This window comes from Erpetoichthys calabaricus, chromosome 14, assembly GCF_900747795.2.
Source record: "Erpetoichthys calabaricus chromosome 14, fErpCal1.3, whole genome shotgun sequence".
NCBI lineage: Eukaryota > Metazoa > Chordata > Cladistia > Polypteriformes > Polypteridae > Erpetoichthys > Erpetoichthys calabaricus.
This window is the reverse complement of record NC_041407.2, coordinates 97,077,016-97,092,424: the sequence shown is the minus strand read 5'-3', so window position 1 is coordinate 97,092,424 and position 15,409 is coordinate 97,077,016. Positions and strand designations below refer to the sequence as shown.

The following is a 15,409-nucleotide window of genomic DNA, read 5'->3' as shown; positions in this document are numbered from 1 at the left end:
AGTCAAACGCAGCGGCTTCCCAGAGTCAGTAGGTGGCGCCCATACAACACAACCTGTTCACTACACTTGCTCTAATCCACTGTGCCAGTAATATAGATCACATAACAGTCACAGACTCTAACCCAGCGGCTTCCCAGACTCAGTGGCTGGCACACGAACACCACAACCTGTACACTAAACTTGCTGTGCTCCACTCTGCCAGCAGTCGGTGTTAGCAAAGGTAACGGAATCACGTCTCCACAAAACGAAACCGCTTTAGTACAGATATGCTTATGTAATTAAATGACATTTCCCCAGACGCACCCAACCTCCATGATATGTCATCCATCCAGATATCGGACGGAACAGAAACTGATTGCCATTCTTGGATTTCCGATTCACTAGCGAATCGCGGGCTTACTTGTTCATTTAATAACACAATGGCTTAAGGCAGCAAAATCAAGACGTGTAATTCAGTTCTTTTTTGTATAGCACTCTTCACTGATTACAAGCAAACTGTATGCACATATTTACAACTGTAATGCAACAACAACATACTACGAACTAAGCCTGACAAACGTTTATATACACCTGCAATGTGTTGGTCTGACCACCTTCTGATTTGGATGCTTGATTATAATGATTCCTGTTTGGAATTAATGTGCGAGTGTGGGTATGGAATTTAAAGGAGGACATACAAGATAATCCATCACCGTCATTACACGGCCCCTCAAAGCCTAGTTGCCAGTGTACCTTAGCTGTCGTGACAAAGCAGCTTGCCCTCTTATGTCTCTCTTTCAGAATCATCCCACTTGCACCCTTGACTACATATGGCAGGGAAGGGCCTAAGCACCTCCAAAAGAACATCTCTAGATTTATGCCTGGGGAATTACTCTTAACAGACATCTGAGAAAAGTGCCCCTTTCTCCATCTGTTCTTAGTAACTCCTACAGGTGCACGGTGAAGTCACATCACGGTATGGCACCCACTCGGCTCAAGAGCATAAAGCACTGCAGAGGATGGTGAAGGCGGCACAGAATTTTACTGGCGCCCATCTGCCTTCTGTTTGGAGACATGCACAACACTGACTGACGAAGAAAGGCAGAGAGCGTTATTGAACATCTCAGCACAGTTGTTATTCTCCGACTTCTTCCTTCTGGCAAACGGTACAGGGCCACTGGCACTCACACCAGTCCACACATTCACAAGGTTACTGAACGGCCAATCCTAACACCAAATTTTGTAACACAAAAAACACACGGCGTGAGATATACATACACTATGTAGTATTCTATGTATACACTATATGTGTGTGTGTTTTTTCTTGGTATTATGTTATTGTCAACTGTTCTGAGACACACAAGCAAAAATTTCATAATTCTCTGTACACATGACAATGACAATTAACTAACACTTTAACAGACCTACTGTATCCTAGTCTCCATTTTAAAATGCCTCAAACTATCCCTGGGCTATTTGCTGTGGGCAGCAGATCCTCTACATCAGGGGTGTCGAACTCCAATCCTGGAGGGCCGCAGTGGCTGCAGGTTTTCATTCTAACCATCTTCTTAATTAGTGACCAATTTTTTTCTGCTAATTACTTCTTTTAATTAACTTGACTCAGACCCTTTAGTTGTTTCTTTTTCCTTAATTAGCAGCCGAACAATAATGAGACACAAAACAAGCCGCCACATCTCACAATATCTGAAAATAAAGAAAGGTGATGGTCTCAATAAGGTTGATCTCTCAACTCACCAAAACACTTTGACGATGTTCTTATAAAAAACAGAAAATCAACAGTTTTGGAAATGTCTGCTGTTGCAGAACGAGAGCAGCAACAAGCCGTGGAATTAAATAGCGGGTTTAATTAACAGCAAGCATCAGCGTCTCATTAAGGAACTGGTTGGAATTTGAAGCCCCAGTTTAAGCTGGACATCCGTTGGCTCGTTTCACATCTCATTTCTGTTTGGCTGTCATTTAATGATAAAACAAATCAATTCAGAGGACTGAATCCTTCTAACATGGTTGTTAAAATAAAGGGGAAAAAGGTGAATTAGCAGGGAAAACTGGTCACTGATTAGGAGAAGGGTTAGAATGAAAACCTGCAGCCACTGCGGCCCTCCAGGCCCGGAGTTTGACACCCGTGCTCTACATCATCCTTCTTGGCTTACATACTGTGACCATGACATATCATGATTCTGAATGAGCCATGCCCCTGTGCAGTGCCCCCTATTCCTGCTCAGTTAAATGCCACTAGAGTAACCGTGGCAATGCCTGTTTACCCACATACGGGGCATCTTCCCTATCCTATCACATTTTGGTACCCCTTCAACCCAAGCATCCTCTTCCCTGCTGAACAATCTTTCTTAGGAAACTCAGCAGAAACATGACATAAAACTCTCAAACCCTGTTAATGCCGTTCAGGGTTACAGGAGAACAGAGCCTATCCAGGCAGAATTGGGTACCAACTCTAGTTAGGATGGCACAGGCCCAATTTAGAATTGCCAATCCAGAAAGCAAGTTGCTTACAGTCCATTACTTAGGGTTGGCCAGTTGGGTCACAGATGTCCCTCATGTGTTCTTCAGCACAGTTGGTTTGACTGTGAATCCCATTTCTTATTTTATTGACTTTTTGTCTTTTACTGACTTCTCCGCTGGTCTCGTTACCTTCATATGTTCACCCATTTTCTGCCCTTTGCTGTTCAAGAACAAATCAGCTTAGTCAGTTTCTTCACACGGTATGAATTACCATCAGTGTTTTGGCTGCACAGACAATGGAGTGGGCCTTTCCTTACTTTTCCACTATTAGGTGAATGTCTTCTCAGTTTCTAAGGCAATCACTGTCCTTTCATTTATCGATTTACTAATTGTGGTTATTGTCCATAAAGAGTTTCACGCACACGCTGTTAGTTCAGTGGCTTCTTTCTGGAATTTTCCCAATGTTTCTTTACCCTTCTTGTAAAATTCACACCAAAACTTCTTGCAGGCTTTACTACTGAGTTGGACCGTGTGACCTGCAGGGGGCGCCACTGAGCCCCAAACCCCAGACACAACAGCACAGGCACAGTCTCAGTCACAAATTCCTTAATGCGAATATGTCTCCCACCTTCTCCACTCCACCCAGGTGAGCTTCGTCCAACTACTCTCCCAACTCAGACTCCCCGGGTGAGGTGGAGCAGCTTCCTTTATACTGGACCTGGGAGTACTTCCTGGACACAAGGTCAGGTGAAAACCTCCCCATGATAGGAGAGTCTGCCTCCAGCAGCTTCTCCATGCCGCACCCAAGGACCCCAACAGGTTCACCCACCAAAACTACAACTCCCATGCATGGGGGTGACGCCATACCCAGTGTACTGGGGAAGTACGTGGCCCTGGGAAGCAGTCTCCCCCTATCCATCAATCATAACGGACTCCCACCTAGGTAAGGTACCACTAACCAACCTGGTCAGAATGCCCGTCCACCCACATCCTTCCATTAAAAGTGCCTCCCAGCCAGGTAAGGGACCATTCATCCCGGCTGGGATGCCAACCAACCCATGTGGCCTATTATGATCTCTAAAGTAGTTTGTTAGGTGGCACAGCTGTTAGTGTTTTTGCCTCACAGATCCAGTGTCCTGCCTTTAAATTCCAGGCCTGTAATGGTCAATAATCCATCCATCCATCTTCCAACCCGCTGAATCCGAACACAGGGTCACGGGGGTCTGCTGGAGCCAATCCCAGCCAACACAGGGCACAAGGCAGGAACCAATCCTGGGCAGGGTGCCAACCCACCGCAGGACACACACACCAAGCACACACTAGGGCCAATTTAGAATCGCCAATCCACCTAACCTGCATGTCTTTGGACTGTGGGAGGAAACCGGAGCGCCCGGAGGAAACCCACACAGACACAGGGAGAACATGCAAACTCCACGCAGGGAGGACCCGGGAAGCAAACCCAGGTCCCCAGGTCTCAAAACTGCGAGGCAGCAGCGCTACCCACTGCGCCACCGTGCCGCCCATGGTCAATAATATACTTTTTAAATTTAAAAAAAGAAAATGGATGTATATTTAAAAACAAAAACACATTGATTTGAGTAAAGCTTACTATCAGCTGTTTGGAATCCTAAAAACTGAGTTGAATCAGGAATCAGTCATCACAGACACAATGTCACTGCAGTGCCACCCACAATACTTCAAATCAAAGGGCATTCGCACTACTGTGCAGTTTCAGTCCGGGCATCTAAATAAACCCCACAAGGCTTCCCCCAAAAACAAACCTCCGCTCCTTGCCACTCTCGACCTGGCACACTATGACTCATAAACTCAACAAGAACTGCAGAACAGAAGGCCAATTTTCTTGAGGCTCAAATCAGTACTAATCTGCATTTTGAACTCTGAAAACGGGGGCACTACCTTCACGGTTAAGACGTGGGGCAAAGCCCAATGGTGTGTTTAAGCTTTCAAATCCATAAGCTAATAAGGTAGGCTGGCAACAGAGAAGACTTGTGGGCATGGAGAGAGGCCAGCATGGCTTAGCATGGGTTAAGGGGTGAGCCCTGACGTGCCCAGAAGGAGTGGAGACTTCATCAAACAAGTGTGGGCACACAAACAAATGCCAGCAGGCATGCTGGGGGGTAATTGGGGGGTCCTTGCACCTTGCTTCCCTGACCATCTGTCACTCTTCGATTGGCAGGAACATAAACGCACATGCATGCCAAGGTGACAAAATAAAAAAAAAAAAAATTCAATCCTGCTCTCCTCCTGGGCAGCAGGATACAGTTGCCCAGTATCCAGTTATCGATCTGCCTGCTTGGCAGAGCTGCGGTAGCTCAGAGGGGGTAATAATCTCAAAGAGCAAAGTGGCAACGGCCGACAGATGACTAGCAGCAGGTTCCCTTTTCTTTTCGGTCTATTTTTAAATCTTGATTTTGCATTTCCCCTGCCTCCAGACACCTTTTATTACTGTAACACTTTCATCGAGCGATACCACACGGACCTTTTTTTTTTACTGCCTTTATTTGTCATTGACATACCACACAGTTTAGTTAAAAGGAATGCAGCAATGGCTGCCTCTGCTTCATCCTCTGGGCAGCATGAGGAGTGTCATCTTCAAGACCACCTAAAGACAGAACATCTTGATACCAGAGGGGAGAAGTACAAAACAGGCTTTGGATGTTGGGCTTCATGATATGCATGTTAGGTTAGGTTAGGTTAGGTTTCTTTATTTAGTCATGTTTACACAGGACAACATGAAATTTGCCTTCTCAGTTGCATCTAATAACAGGTAACAGACAGAATGAAATAAAACAGACAAATAGAAATAAGAAAGCTTAAGGTAAGGCAGTTAGATAAAACATATTTACACCAAAAAAAAAAAAAAGGGAACAGGATATATATCAAAACCTTAAACATTATCTCCGATATTTCTTATTGAAAAGTCGTATGGCACTAGGAAGAAAGGAGTTTCTGGAGCGATTTGTGTGGGTTTTCAAAGCAACTATCCTTCCTGATTTACTGAAGTTTAGTTCTACATGTAATGGATGTCTGTCATCAGTTGAGATGATTTCCAGTTTCTTTAACATTGCCCTCTGACACACACTAGTCAAATCATCTACATCAGCCCCAATAACTTTAGCTGCATACTTCGTAATCTGCTGGAGCTTTTTTGAGTTTTGGTTTGTCAGACTATTAAACCAGGCAATGAAACTGAAAGTGATCACGGACTGGATCATACTACGATAGAAGGACAACATGAGGTCCTTGTCTACTTTAAATAGTTTGAGTTTATGGAGGAGAAATAAGCGCTGGTTGCATTTAGAAAATAATTTTTTTGTATTTGTATTCCAGTTAAGATTGTTATCTAGGTAAGTTCCTAAGTATTTATATTCAGTCACTATTTCTACCTCCTCTCCCAGAACTACAATAGGTGAACATACAGATTTCTGTCTCGTAAAATCAAATATCATTTCTTTGGTCTTTTTTACATTCAGAGTGAGAGAGTTTTTATTGCACCAGTTTACCATACAGTCCACTTGATTTAGATAGTGGCTTTCATCCTCCCCAGATATGCATCCTATGATCATGGTGTCATCCGCATACTTAATAATGGAGCAGTGGTCATTGTTCTGTCTCAGGTCACTTGTGTACAGAGTAAACAGTAATGGTGATAAGACACACACACCTGTGGACTTCCTGTGTTTGAAGGAAGAGCTTCTGAAAAAGTGTCCTGAACTTTAACTGTCTGTGAACGATTTAAAAGAAAGTTCTGAATCCATAGTGTGATAAATGGGTTTACATTCATACTGTTTAATTTCCCAATCAGTATATGAGGCTGTATAGTATTGAACGCTGAAGAAAAATCCAAAAATAGTGCTCTGACATATGAACCAGGCTGATCAAGAAAGGTATAGATGTTGTTTACTAACAAGCCTGTTCTTTTAATTTGGCCCATCTCCTCCATATTTAGTGAGTTAGTCAGTCAGTCAGTCAGTCATTATCCAACCTGCTATATCCTAACATAGGGTCACGGGGGTCTGCTGGAGCCAATCCCAACCAACACAGGGTGCAAGGTAGGAAACAAACCCCGGGCAGGGCGCCAGCCCACCACAGGGCACACACACCAAGCACATACTAGGGACAATTTAGGATCGCCAATGCACCTAATAATAATAATAATTCATTACATTTATATAGCGCTTTTCTCAGTACTCAAAGCGCTATCCACACAGGGAGGAACCTGGAAGCGAACCCACAATCTTCCACAGTCTCCTTACTGCAAAGCAGCAGCACTACCACTGCGCCACCTGTGAGGACTGTCTTTGGACTGTGGGAGGAAACCCATACAGACACGGGGAGAACATGCAAACTCCACGCAGGGAGGACCCACGAAGCAAACCCAGGCGTCCTTACTGTGAGGCAGCCGCGCTACCACTGCGCCACCGTGCCGCCCTGGCCTGATTAAATTTTACAAAAAAAAAAAGTAATTTAAACTTTACTTTTAGTAAATCTTCAACAGGCGTTTAGCTCTCATTTCATTGGCTGATCCTACACTGTCAAGTAATAGTTCTTTGCATTTATATAGCGCTTTTCTCACTACTCAAAGCGCTCAGCAATTGCAGGTTAAGGGCCTTCCTTGCTGAAGGGCCCAACAGAGCAGAGTCCCTTTTGGCATTTACGGGATTCGAACCGGCAACCTTCCGATTGCTAGTGCAGATCCCTAGCCTCAGAGCCACCACTCCGTGGTGAACTTTGAAATGAGAGCTAAACGCCTGTTGAAGATTTACTAAAAGTAAAGTTTAAATTACTTTTCTTTTTTTTTTGCAAGTGATCGCATATTTTAAATATTTTGTCGCTTCATGGTTGTGACAGTGCACACTCTGAATGACAGCAAAGAAAATAAAGGCTGATTGATTGTTAATGGATGTTCTGGATCACCATGACAAAAACAAAAAAACCCTGGGGCAAAACCTAATGGGGTGTTTAATCTTTCAAAAATAAGAACACCAGTAAGGTAAACTTGGGGGAAAAAAAGACAGACTTGTAGGCATGGCGAGAGGCCAGCATGGCTAAGCTGAGGTTTACCGGATTCAATGATGCGGGCACAGGACAGGAGGACTTAGACAAAACAGAGAGGGTGGGCGACAATCGGCACCAGACGTCTGAAGGTGAAAAATGACACAAGAATGTCTGGGGTGGACGACGCATCAGAGTCACAATGTCAGATCAGCCTGGCAGCTGACTGAACACGCAAAACGCTATAAAAATTCATATCCAGGAGAGTGAACACCAATTGCTGAACCGCCTTGAAAGGGAACAGTCACATTTTTAGGGCTTCTCATAGCAAAAAGTACTCATTCATCCAGGTGCTTTGAAAGAAACGCTGCATGAAAGAATGCAACGATTTTTATATAAAGCGCCAGAAAACAGCTGACGATGAGGTCACTGGTCCAGTAATGAGCTGGGTAAGGAGAAGAATCAACGCTGTTTAGAGTCACCGGTGTCTTTGGGAATTTGGGAGGAAAAGTGTGGTACTTAAAAAGAAGAAGAGGCACACAGGGAGAACAAGCAAAGTTCACACAGGCAACAAGTGAGTGCAGGATTCACACCTAGGACACTGGATCTGTGAGGCAGCAGCACTTACCACTGCTCCACCATGACGCTCTCATAAAGTCATTCTATCGATTTTCTTTTGTATTTGTATGTATTTTATATGACAATGAACACTTTCCGGAAACAGAATGTAGTGTTGGAAAAGCAACAGCACAACTCATTCCTGCCCTACAGCTGTCAGGTCAGGTCAGGTCGGGGAGCATGCACTGGTACAGCATGTTGCCGCACCCACCACACAACGAAACACCTCGGGATCCTGGTTGGCAAACCCACCCCAGGCAGACACATGGTCCAGTCCCACCCTCCAAAAACAACCGTCTATCTGCAACAGCCAGGTTGGACCCTTGGCCTGGTCCAACCACTTTGGTTCACACAGCAGTGAAGATCCTGTGAGCTGATCACCCTCGGGCGAATTGCGCCAAATGGGCGTAGTTCTGTAACTGACGTTTCCTCACAATGCAGGTCATGTGCCTCATTCGGGACTCCATGAGCAACACAAAGTCAAACCATCGGTACCCAAGGATTCTCCGAAGAGACACCAAAGGAGTCCAGTCTTCGTCTCAGGTCACTGGATAGCATCCATGTCTCACAACCATATAAAGACAGGGATCACCAGTACTCTAAAGACTTGGAACTTTGTCCTGTGGCAAAGATATCGAGAGTGCCATACACCCATTTCCGGCGACCTCACGACCGCCCCATGCTCTCCATAACTATCCACTTAAGTGTAATATAGTTAATTGAAGAAGGGGTCCGAAAGGCACACCAGCAGCATCGGGTACAAGACTTGCACTCACAGAGCTGGTGTAATCCCTTCAGTAACTAACCTTGCGATGGACGCCTCAGTCTCCTGTACAAGCTACCCAAATAGAGAAAGCCGAGAACGAGGGAGTCAACCGGATATCAGAAACCAAAAGAACAAAAATGAATGTGTATCCCCCTCAAAAAAATATATAAATCATTCCAGAACTCCGAAAGAATAAGCTAAGCAGACAGCTTCGCCTTCTCATTAGGACATTAGAAATATTTTCGACGTGAACAGACCATTCAGCCCAACAATGCTTGAACAGTCCTATCCACCTAATTCCTCCATAGTAACATCAAGTGCAGTTTTGAAGGTCCCTAAAATCCTACCGTCTACCACACTACTCGGTCACTTATTCCATGCATCTGTGGTTCTCTGTGTGAAAAACAACTTCCCAATGTTTGTGCAAAGTTTATCCTGACCAAGTTTCCCATGGTGCCCCCGTGTTCTTGTTGAACTCAATTTAAAGTAACAGCCTGGGTGCACTGGACTAGATCATTTCATAACTTTAAACACTTCACTCACGTCGCCTCTTGGTGTCCGTTTGATTAAACCGAAAAGGTTCAGCTCCTTTAATCTGTCCTCATAGTTCATCCCCTGCCGTCCTAGAATCAGCTCCATGACAGCTTGGTGTTTTATTTCCTGATGCCAGCTTCACTTCCAATGCACGTGTTTTATATCAATTAAAACAAAAGAAAAGTGAAGGCCATTGGGCTCCTCTCGCTCTCACGAGGTTTTCAAGCCAAGCAGGTATTGTGCAATCCATTATTCTTACAAATCACATCCAACTCTTCCAATCCTTACAGCACGTTTGGAGTGTATGAGTGGGCCCTGTGATGGACTGGTGCCCCACCTAAGGCTGTTTTGTACTTTGTGCCCAGTGCTTCTGGAATATTCTCTAGTCTGCTGCGACCCTGAATTTAACTAAGTGAGTTGGAGAATGGTGCATATTTTTGAAATCCGTTCCTGCATTCCCCTTTTTTGTATAAATATTTTTTGCATTAGTATACCGAGCCGGCCTAAACAGATTCAAAAATGAAAGGCTGCATGGATTGTTACCCTGGCATCCTGTCCAGGGCTTAGTTTCCTGCCTTACGACAACAATTGGTTACTACATCTATGGCAATGCTTTGGAAGCAGCAACTTGGAAAATGGATTATTATTATCGTCATCGTCAACATGATCATGAACAATAATAATTCTTATCCTTGTCATTATCAAGAAAAATAATAACAATAATAATTATCCATTTTCCAAGTTGCTGCTTCCAAGGCAGTGTCGTGTGAAATTGCTCTTGGGATCCATGTCTAAGCAATTCTATAAAGGGACGGGGTTGGTGGGGGGGGAGAGAAAATGAAAGAATTAATAATAAATAGTTTTCTTTACAAACAGTGATGTAGTTGCTGGAACATCAGCTCACTGAATATTTTTTTTAATAGTAGACATGTTCTTACACTGCAACTTTTTCGTAATAACATTCATAAAGGCCATTTCCTCTTGGGGATTAATAAATTGGAACAAATCAAAAAAAAAAAATCAAATATTAATAAATATCCCAGGACTTCATACTCAATTTTTAAAAAATGTGAAATGTCAGAAGTGCACATTTTACCCATTTAGGCTCATGCAACATTTTAGACTTTTAATGCCATACAGTTATTGTGCTGTGTATTATTTTTATTTTTTATTTTTGTTGAATGCCAGTCTGCCCAGATCAGCTTAGACACCTCAAAGGTATTTGTTGTTTGATGAGGGGAGAAACAATTAATTCACTGAAACTATTTTAGCATAAATCTGCAACTTAACAAAATATGACAAGTGAAGCGATTGGAAAACTTTCTGAAGGCTCAGTGTGTTTCGAGTGTGTGTGTGTCTGTATATGTATTTTATAGGTAAAGGCCGAAAACTGGGAAGCTGGAATAAAATATGGCTTTCCAACTTTACCCGGGTAATCTTAAACTTACCCAACTCTGACTAGTTAAAGATAAATTTTTGAATAGCTTAACCCGTGGGTAGGTCACACTTTACCCAGATAATGCCCGATTTTACCCGGGTAATGCTAGGTTCATCCAGGTCTTTTAGATAATGCAAGCTTTAACTGGGTAATGCAAGGTTTATCTAATTTCTAGCTCTACCCGTAACATATACAGTATATATAGGAAACAAACTGTGACAGGGTCAAAATTTAAAGATAAATTAAGATAATTTAAAGATAAATTTTCGAATAGCTTAACCCATGGATAGGTCACACTTTACCCAGATAATGCCCGATTTTACCCAGGTAATACTACGTTCATCCAGTTCTTTTACATAATGCAAGGTTTACCTAATTTCTAGCTCTACCCGTAACATATACAGTATATATAGGAAACAAACTGCGACATGGTCAAAATTTTGACTTTAACTTGTCAATGGGTTACAAGTTTTAGGTGCTCTTAAACACAATTCAGCCACTTTCAGATCAACATGTGTCTGTCTGAAAACACGGTAACTCAAAAACAAATGTCACCTTCCAAATGACACCCTTTGGAAATAAGAGACGTCTATAGATGTTCGGTAGATGAAAAATGATGTTGCTTGTTATATTGTTTTCATATATCGTAGGTATTTGAAGTTTGTGTTTTCAACACATTTTAGGCATCTCTGAAAACAATTTGACTGCTGTGGTAGCTGTCTGTGTGTCAGGATTACATAGATAGATAGATAGATAGATAGATAGATAGATAGATAGATAGATAGATAGATAGATAGATAGATAGATAGATAGATAGATAGGAAAGGCACTATATGATAGATAGATAGATAGATAGATAGATAGATAGATAGATAGATAGATAGATAGGAAAGGCACTATATGATAGATAGATAGATAGATAGATAGATAGATAGATAGATAGATAGATAGATAGATAGGAAAGGCACTATATGATAGATAGATAGATAGATAGATAGATAGATAGATAGATAGATAGATAGATAGATAGATAGATAGATAAAGGCACTATATGATAGATAGATAGATAGATAGATAGATAGATAGATAGATAGATAGATAGATAGATAGATAATCACTCAATTCAAATGAAACCTGGCTCAATTATTAGTATTTACATGGCAAAATGCTTGAAGCCAACTGATTTTGAACAAAATCCCTTCAGTAGATTTTTGCTCTGCATAAAAAATGATTTTGCATTTTTTGTGCACATTGACCTCCACATTTTATGCCTTATGTAAGGAAATGCATGTGCTGGACACATTAGATATTTTTGCGTCATCATTATTATTATTATTATTATTAATGTAATATTCTCAAAAAAGCATACTCCAATTAAGGTTGTAGATGGCAAAAGCCTATCCCAGTAATGTTAGGAATAAGATATGGAACCAACCCTGGACAGGATATCACTTCATCACGATATTATTATTATTATTTTTAATAAAACCCCGAAATCAGGTTTCTCAACATTAAAAGAATAACAGACACACATTTAATCCAATAAAGTGTTTTTCAACATTTGAATCTCTTTTGTCTTCTTCACTACATTTTTGTATTGGCGAATGTTTCTAAAAATGCCACAAACCGGTCATACAAGGCAATGGCCATCTTACCACCCCACATAGCTTGCCTCTCACGTTTTCACTGCCAAACAAGTTTTAGTGGTAACTTCTTTGGGTTTTTAAATTATATTAGCCCACTGCTAAACATTTGATTGCAAGAGCATTAAAATAGAAGCTTGGCCCTTCCAGGATACTCCGCAACTTTTTTTTGATTTGTTTTAAACTTAACTGCACTAAAGGTCAGTATTTGACCAATATGAGCAGGCCCATCCAAATTTTTGATATTCTCGATTACAGCTGTAAGACCCCTTTTCATGCTCCTGTGCTATTGGTGTATCATTCATAATAATATTCAACCCCCCAAAACACTCAGTTTGTTGGCACATTAAAATAAAGGTCAATGAATGACATTTGGCCCATAACTGACTCTTCAAACATTTTCAACACATAAAATTTATTTTGCATCTAGTTTACTTTTGATTTGAATTAGTAGCTTTATATATAGTGGAAGAATGTCATAAAATAAAGTGTCTGCCGTGTCACCCTTGTCTGTCATCTTGGTATGTACCCCCATTGATAATTTTATTATTCATTAATAATATTTCAATTTTTAAAACAAAATAAGAATGAGAATTTGGTATTTTGTTTCAGGCAGAATGTATTGATGTTTAAATTTTTTTTTTATACCAAATGAGTCCTAACAATTTGGCTTTTAATTATTACCACCCGTGGAAAATACTCACTGCCAAACATTTTAAATGAAAGTGACCGGCCCGGGTATTCTTAGGTAGGCTCTATTCTTTATAATGTTGCTTTTTTAAAACCCTAATGCCACCTCGTTTCACTTAATGAATCTAAGAATTACAAGCAGCGGCCGCTGCAGCACTGTACCTGTCCGCCTCCGGGTCCCCGCCGGCCGAATCCGACACGTCCCCCAGGCTCCTCACGGACACCAGCTCCACGGAGTGCCGCTTGTCCTGCGGCTCGGTAGCTCCGCCACTGCACGATTTGGTTCTAAACAGTTTACTCAGGCGGATCTTGAGGGAGCCTTTCCTAGATTTGGCCGGCACCCTCGGGCTCCTGTCCTGCTCCATTCCACCGGTAGCCGCAGCGAGAGGGGAGCTGGCGCAGCGGCCCACGCGGCATTTCTGGTTGAGCTCCTGCTGGGGCATCGGGAGTTCTAGTGTGGAGCCATTTGGGGAGGACGCCCCGGAGATGGCAGGGCTCACCAAGCTCCCGGGTCGCTGCTGAATTACTGCCGGATCTCGGTAGCCAGGGCAACAGCTCTCCCCGGCTCGACGCAACACCAGTCCGGTTAAGCCGGCCATACCGGCTCCTGGTGATTCCTCTACCCGGTCGCTGTCGTTTCCACTGGTCAAATCATCACCGGATTCCAGTCCCTCCAACACTAGCAAGGCATCGCTGGTCTCCGTTGGATCCTCCCCGGGCCCGACTGTCATGTTCGCCGGGGCCAAGAGCTCGTGACAGAGGCAATGTGAAAGGCTGCCTGCCTGCAGCAGCATCTTGGATGCCTGCTCTACCCCGAACTCGCCGAATTTTGTGACCAGGTCGAGGACGGGATCCCCGGAGCAGATGTCGCTGTGCTCAGTGGCTAGTCTGTGCCGCGGGCATAAATCTGTGGGCACGGAGACCTCCGTAGGACCGGAACTAGTCAGCTTTACCCGTGGGTGCAGGTGCCATCTCGGAGACAGGGGTTTTGGTGGTCGTGGCGGCAGCATTCCTCCACTGCATGCAGCGGTGGCCCCTGGCACAGCTGGCCTGTCCGGTGAATAGCCGTGTTCTTCGGGCCCGTCGTCGCCGTTCCCTTCCCCCGTGCGCAGCAAGTTCCGAAATACCATAAGCTGTGGACGACCGGCACTTATCGGCCGGTGAGTAAAATCGGACATCCCGCTGCTCAGTGGAGCCGGTGGCAGCGGCGGTGGAGGTGGAGGCGGTGGCGGTGGCAGAGGAAGAGGTGGTGAACAAGATGGGATCTGCATCGGCCCCACGGCAGGTGTCACGGGCCGGCAGCCCGGGCCTTGCCTCTGTTGCTGAGGGATCGCGTTGACAGCGCCGCTAAAGTCAAGTTCAAATCCGCCTTTGAGCAGAAAGTGGTGGTGGTGGTACTGGTGATGATGAATGTGGTGGTGGTGATGATGATGATGGTGAGGCAGCCCAGCTGGGCTGAATCCGGTGCCGACGTTACTGCGAGGCAGGTTCCCATTCTCCTGATCCAACTGATCGTCTTCGGCGGCGGCAACCAAGCGCATCAAAACGAAGTCGGGAGACATTTCTTGCGCGCCGTCATTCATTATTTTTCTGTTAGGATAGCGTGTAATAATGCTCGATAATCCTCTCGAAAAGCTTCTCTCCTCCTTGGCTTAAAAGAAAAAAAAAACTATTTCAATCGCGTCTTCAGCATAGCTGACACGGATCTCCTTTTAATTAGAGACATGAATCTGTTCTCTTATGCTGCCCCCCATTAGCTCCGCAACATCAATAAAATACATGCACGGCTAATAAAGGCAAATCGCCGCCGCGAAGCTGTGTGTCGGGGGCTTCCTGGAGCGCATCTCAACATTCGAGCTGCCGTTCGGCGCTGACTGAGCCCCACCCGCGCCGCCACTTCCGCAAATTCAAGGCTCCTCCGCCGGCCGCGCTCCAGTCTGCAACAAGAAGCTGCGACATGTCGTGCCTCCTCGGCTTTTGTCTTCTTGCATTTTTTTCTGCCTTTTTTCTGCGTCCTCACGTCGGCCGAGTTTTTTTTTTTAAATTCAATTGTATATTTTTTTACATCGTGTCTTTGTTTCAAGCTGAGAGTTAAATCTCCTAATGGTGTTGCGCGGTAAAAGTCTCAATGTAATATAATCACCTTTGAAAATAAAGATGAACCGATTCATCCAAATACCTCAGTCATACTTTTAGAATATGGTTTTCTTGTTTGTTATTTATAGATCTTTCCAAGAGGGTTCCAGT

At 43.6% G+C, this 15,409-nt stretch overlaps 1 protein-coding gene across 3 annotated transcripts in view; it reads right to left on the bottom strand.

Moving 5' to 3' along the window:
• The window catches only part of socs7 (suppressor of cytokine signaling 7), a 106,760-nt gene extending 91,603 nt beyond the window's left edge, over positions 1–15,157 (bottom strand). Inside the window, exon 1 of one of the 3 annotated variants that reach the window (XM_028819996.2) lies at positions 13,325–15,157. In XM_028819996.2, coding sequence (XP_028675829.2) covers positions 13,325–14,745 — 1,421 coding nt within the window. In that variant the 5' untranslated portion in view covers positions 14,746–15,157. The remainder of the gene's footprint in view (positions 1–13,324) is intronic. The other 2 variants (XM_028819997.2, XM_028819995.2) reach the window with 2 other exon arrangements.
• Positions 15,158–15,409: the final 252 nt, after the last annotated feature.